General features: G+C 58.7%; 1 protein-coding gene across 1 annotated transcript in view; it reads right to left on the bottom strand.

Annotated features, from left to right (window-relative positions):
• Nucleotides 1-992: 992 nt before the first annotated feature.
• GL218_09625 (Endonuclease/exonuclease/phosphatase) overlaps nt 993-3,464 on the bottom strand; it is a gene marked incomplete at both ends in the record, with an annotated part of 2,687 nt that continues 215 nt past the window's right edge. Inside the window, 2 exons of the mRNA XM_033586458.1 lie at nt 993-2,052; nt 2,283-3,455. Coding sequence (XP_033433751.1) covers nt 993-2,052; nt 2,283-3,455 — 2,233 coding nt within the window. The remainder of the gene's footprint in view (nt 2,053-2,282; nt 3,456-3,464) is intronic.

The raw sequence follows: 3,464 nt of genomic DNA, 5'->3' as shown, positions 1-3,464 counted from the left end.
CTCTGCACAGCGCTCGGCAGGGCGCCGCGTCGGGTGTTCCCTAGGCTTCGGAGGTGGTGGGCGACCGCCTGGGCCTTGGCTGTCCACGTCTCGACATGTGTCTTGAATGTCAACTTCCTGTCCAGCCAGAGGCCTAGCCAGCGCATGGCTGCCTCTGGTTGCTTCTCCGCGTCACCATGGCGGACAGGTGGCTCGGTTTCCCGCCTCCTCGGTGAGAAGTGCATGACTTCTGTCTTCTTCGGGTCGAATGAAATGCCGTTGGCGGCGCCCCAGTTCACGAGTTCTTGGAGATATTCCGACGCNGGATTGCCTAGCCGATAGATCGGTTCCGTGTAGAGCAAAAACAAGATCGGAGACACGGGCGATCCCTGTGGAAGACCGCACTGCAATGGCGTCGTCGGTGTCGTGATGTCTTGGTACCTGACTCTGGCGGAGCGGCCGCTCATGAACGAGCCTGCCCACCGCGCAAGATTGTCGGGCCAGCCTTGCTCACGGAGCCTCAGGACAAGCCTGTTGCACATGGTTGTGTCGAAAGCTCCCTGAATGTCTGCGGTGACCAGTGTGGCCACCTCTCCGCGTGCGAATGCCTCTTCGATATCATGAATCAGCGCGGCGACTAGGTCGACGGCCGACCGTTTCGGGAGCGCGCCGGCTTGCTGTGGGTGGAGGACTGCATAATGAATCGATGCCCACGCTAGGCGGCGGGCGATCAGCCGCTCGAGGCCCTTCCCAAGACAGGAGAGCAGAGAAATAGGGCGCCAAGCCCTGGGGCACGACAGATTTCTCTTTCCCGGCTTGGGGATCATGACCACTTCTGCTTCTCGAAATGCTCTCGGGTGATGGCCAACCGATAGGCATCCTTGGTAGAGGCGACAAACGTGTCCTCCAATGATGTCCCATACTGCTTGTAGTAGCTTGACCGTGATGTTGTCGGCTCCAGGCGAGGTGTTGCCCGTCGTGATCGTAGCGTCCTCTGCTTCTTCCAGCGTGACTTCTTGGGCGAAAGGTATCTTCCGGATTGGGTGGACCGGGATCCAGGGGTCAGTAATGTCATCCGCTGCCGTGCGGCGTTCAAGAGTGCTGCGTCTCAGCGCATTCGCTTTATCCAGCTGGGTTTCGTATACATCGTCGCCAATTTGAAGCGGTGGAGGCTGGAAGGCTCCTGGTGATTTGAGCCACCGGACTGCCTTGTAGACCGATGCGCTATCCGAGAAGCCGTCGATGAGGTTGCGCCAATACTGCCGTTTGGCGCGGCGGACCACACGCTGGAACTCTCTTCTAGCTAGTTGGACTTCCTGGCTGAATCCCAAAGGGAGAATTCTTCGTATGGCGCGGTATCCCGCGGCGGCTTCGGCGCACTCGTCGGACCACCACGGCGCACTTCGCGTTCCTTTCCGCACGGGGCGACCGGCAGCTCTGGCAGCCGACTGGAGGAGGTCAACAAGCGCCGCGGCAAGTGTGTCAAGCTGCGAGGCTGTTGCCGTGTCCATTGGTATTCGACAAGTTCCGGCGGCAACGAGTTCCTTGAAGCGTTTCAGCTCCTCTTCAGTCGTTACCCGCACTTTGCCCGGCACCTGTGGGAGGTTCAGGCTAACATCAGGAAGTATGACACTTAGAGTGAAGTGGTCAGAGCTCGTGGCGAGATGGTCTTCTACAACCGCGGATGCCAAAGCAATGTTGGAGAAAGCCAAGTCAATTGTGTTGCCATGCGGGTTTGTTGGCACGTCCGCTGTATTCAAGAGAGTCAGGCCGTTTTCCGCTGCCCAGGTAGCAATGTCCTCTCCACGACCCTCCAGTCGTCCGGTTTGCCAGGAGTAATGCTTAGCATTGAAGTCACCAGCTACAAGGGTCCTTTCTGGCGCCGACCACCGCAGCAGGGCGTCCAGGGAGACGTCATAGTGCGGTTGGCGATAGAAGTTGACGATAGTGACGCCGTTCACCGTAAGCCACAGGATGTCTCGGGTGAGTGTCGGTCGTTTCTGGTCTGCGAGAATGCGCGAGTCCTTACGGATGTATGTCATGACCCTCGGCCGCGTGTCATTGCTGTCCCAGCTGTCTACGGGCGAGTAGGTGTCGTAGGCTGGGTGAGTCTTGGTGAGGCATCTTGAGTTCTTTGCCTCTGTCCAGGGTTCTTGGAGAAGGACGATGTCATATTTTTCGGAGTCAGCCAGTGCCAGGGCGCAATCGTGGGCCGGCGGGATCTTGCCCACATTCGCTTGGAAGACCTTCAGCGTCTTCCTTTCGGAATTGTGAATCCTGGGCCGCCGACTCATGGAGAGGACGGGTTGGTATTAGCACGGCGCCGCTTGGGTGATGTCGGCAGAGGGCGTCTCGGCGCCGTTTCCGGTCCGAGTTCCACGGCCCTGGGGCGCATCGGGGACGATGACGGTAGAACTGGTAGGGTGCAGGTGAAGAAATTGGTCAGGGCTTGGGGGTTGACGTGTTCCTGAGGCACCTCCATGACTGCCACTGGAGCACGTTGCTGTTCTGCGACGGTCTCTGCTGCTGGCTGGCCGCTAGGTTCCGTCTGAGACTGCTGTCGCTGCTGTGCAGCCTGGTGTTGTTGAAAAAGGCGGGATCCCATCTGTCTGATTAATGCTCGTTGTTCTTTGGGGAGACGATGAAGCAGGCCATGGGCTCTTTTTGGCCGAGCCGGGCATGCCGCAAGGTCCACGGCATGTGGTCCGAGGCAGTTGGCACACTGCTCGGGGGCAGTACAGCTGTCACTGGCGTGGTTTGTCTTCCCGCAGCGTTTGCATCGTGTTTGTCTGTTGCACGCATGTCGTGTGTGGTAGTCCCAGCAGTTCTCGCACTGCCTGGGAGGGTTGTTTCTTTCGATGTGTCTGGCTAATCGGCTGGTGCCGAATAGGCTCCAAAGTCTTTTTGTCGGCTCAAGGAAGGAGATGATGAGTGTCTTGTAGGGAAGCTGTTCGTTGTCGCGGCGAGGGACTCGGATGCTGACCGGCGTGAGTCCCGTCTGGTTGTTTATTTCGTCACGGACTGAAGCATCGTAGTTCAGTTCGTTTCCGTAAAGGTCGGTAAGTCTTCGGGGGCAGTTGTCTACGGCATAGGTGTACCATCTTTGGCTCGTCTCAACGGCAGTTGCCCCGAGATCATTGGCCCAGTCAGCTTGGCGTTCTACAAGGAGATCGCGGGTGAGTTTGTCTGCGGCACGGATGGCCCATCCGGTGTTCACTTGGAAGACTTGCGGGATTCGATTGAGCTCAAGGCCCGTCTTGCTGGCTACATGAGCTCGGATGGCGTAGCCGATGTGGTTTCTGGCCGGAGCGTCGGCTTCAAGGCGGACGAAGACCCGGAGGTCTTCTCGAGGTGGGGCGGGCACTGGTGGTCGTTGCCCTTGGCGATAAGCGGTAGCAGGTTTTTGTGGTGGGTGGTGGGCGGTGTTCGGGGTGGCAGACCGAGTCGAAGGGGCAGTGGCATTCGCGGCAATGCTGCTGTAGGTT

This window comes from Daldinia childiae (genome assembly GCF_008694065.1).
Source record: "Daldinia childiae strain JS-1345 chromosome Unknown Scaffold66, whole genome shotgun sequence".
Classification (NCBI taxonomy): domain Eukaryota; kingdom Fungi; phylum Ascomycota; class Sordariomycetes; order Xylariales; family Hypoxylaceae; genus Daldinia; species Daldinia childiae.
Note: the sequence above shows the minus strand (reverse complement) of the source record. Positions and strands in the feature narration are given on the sequence as shown.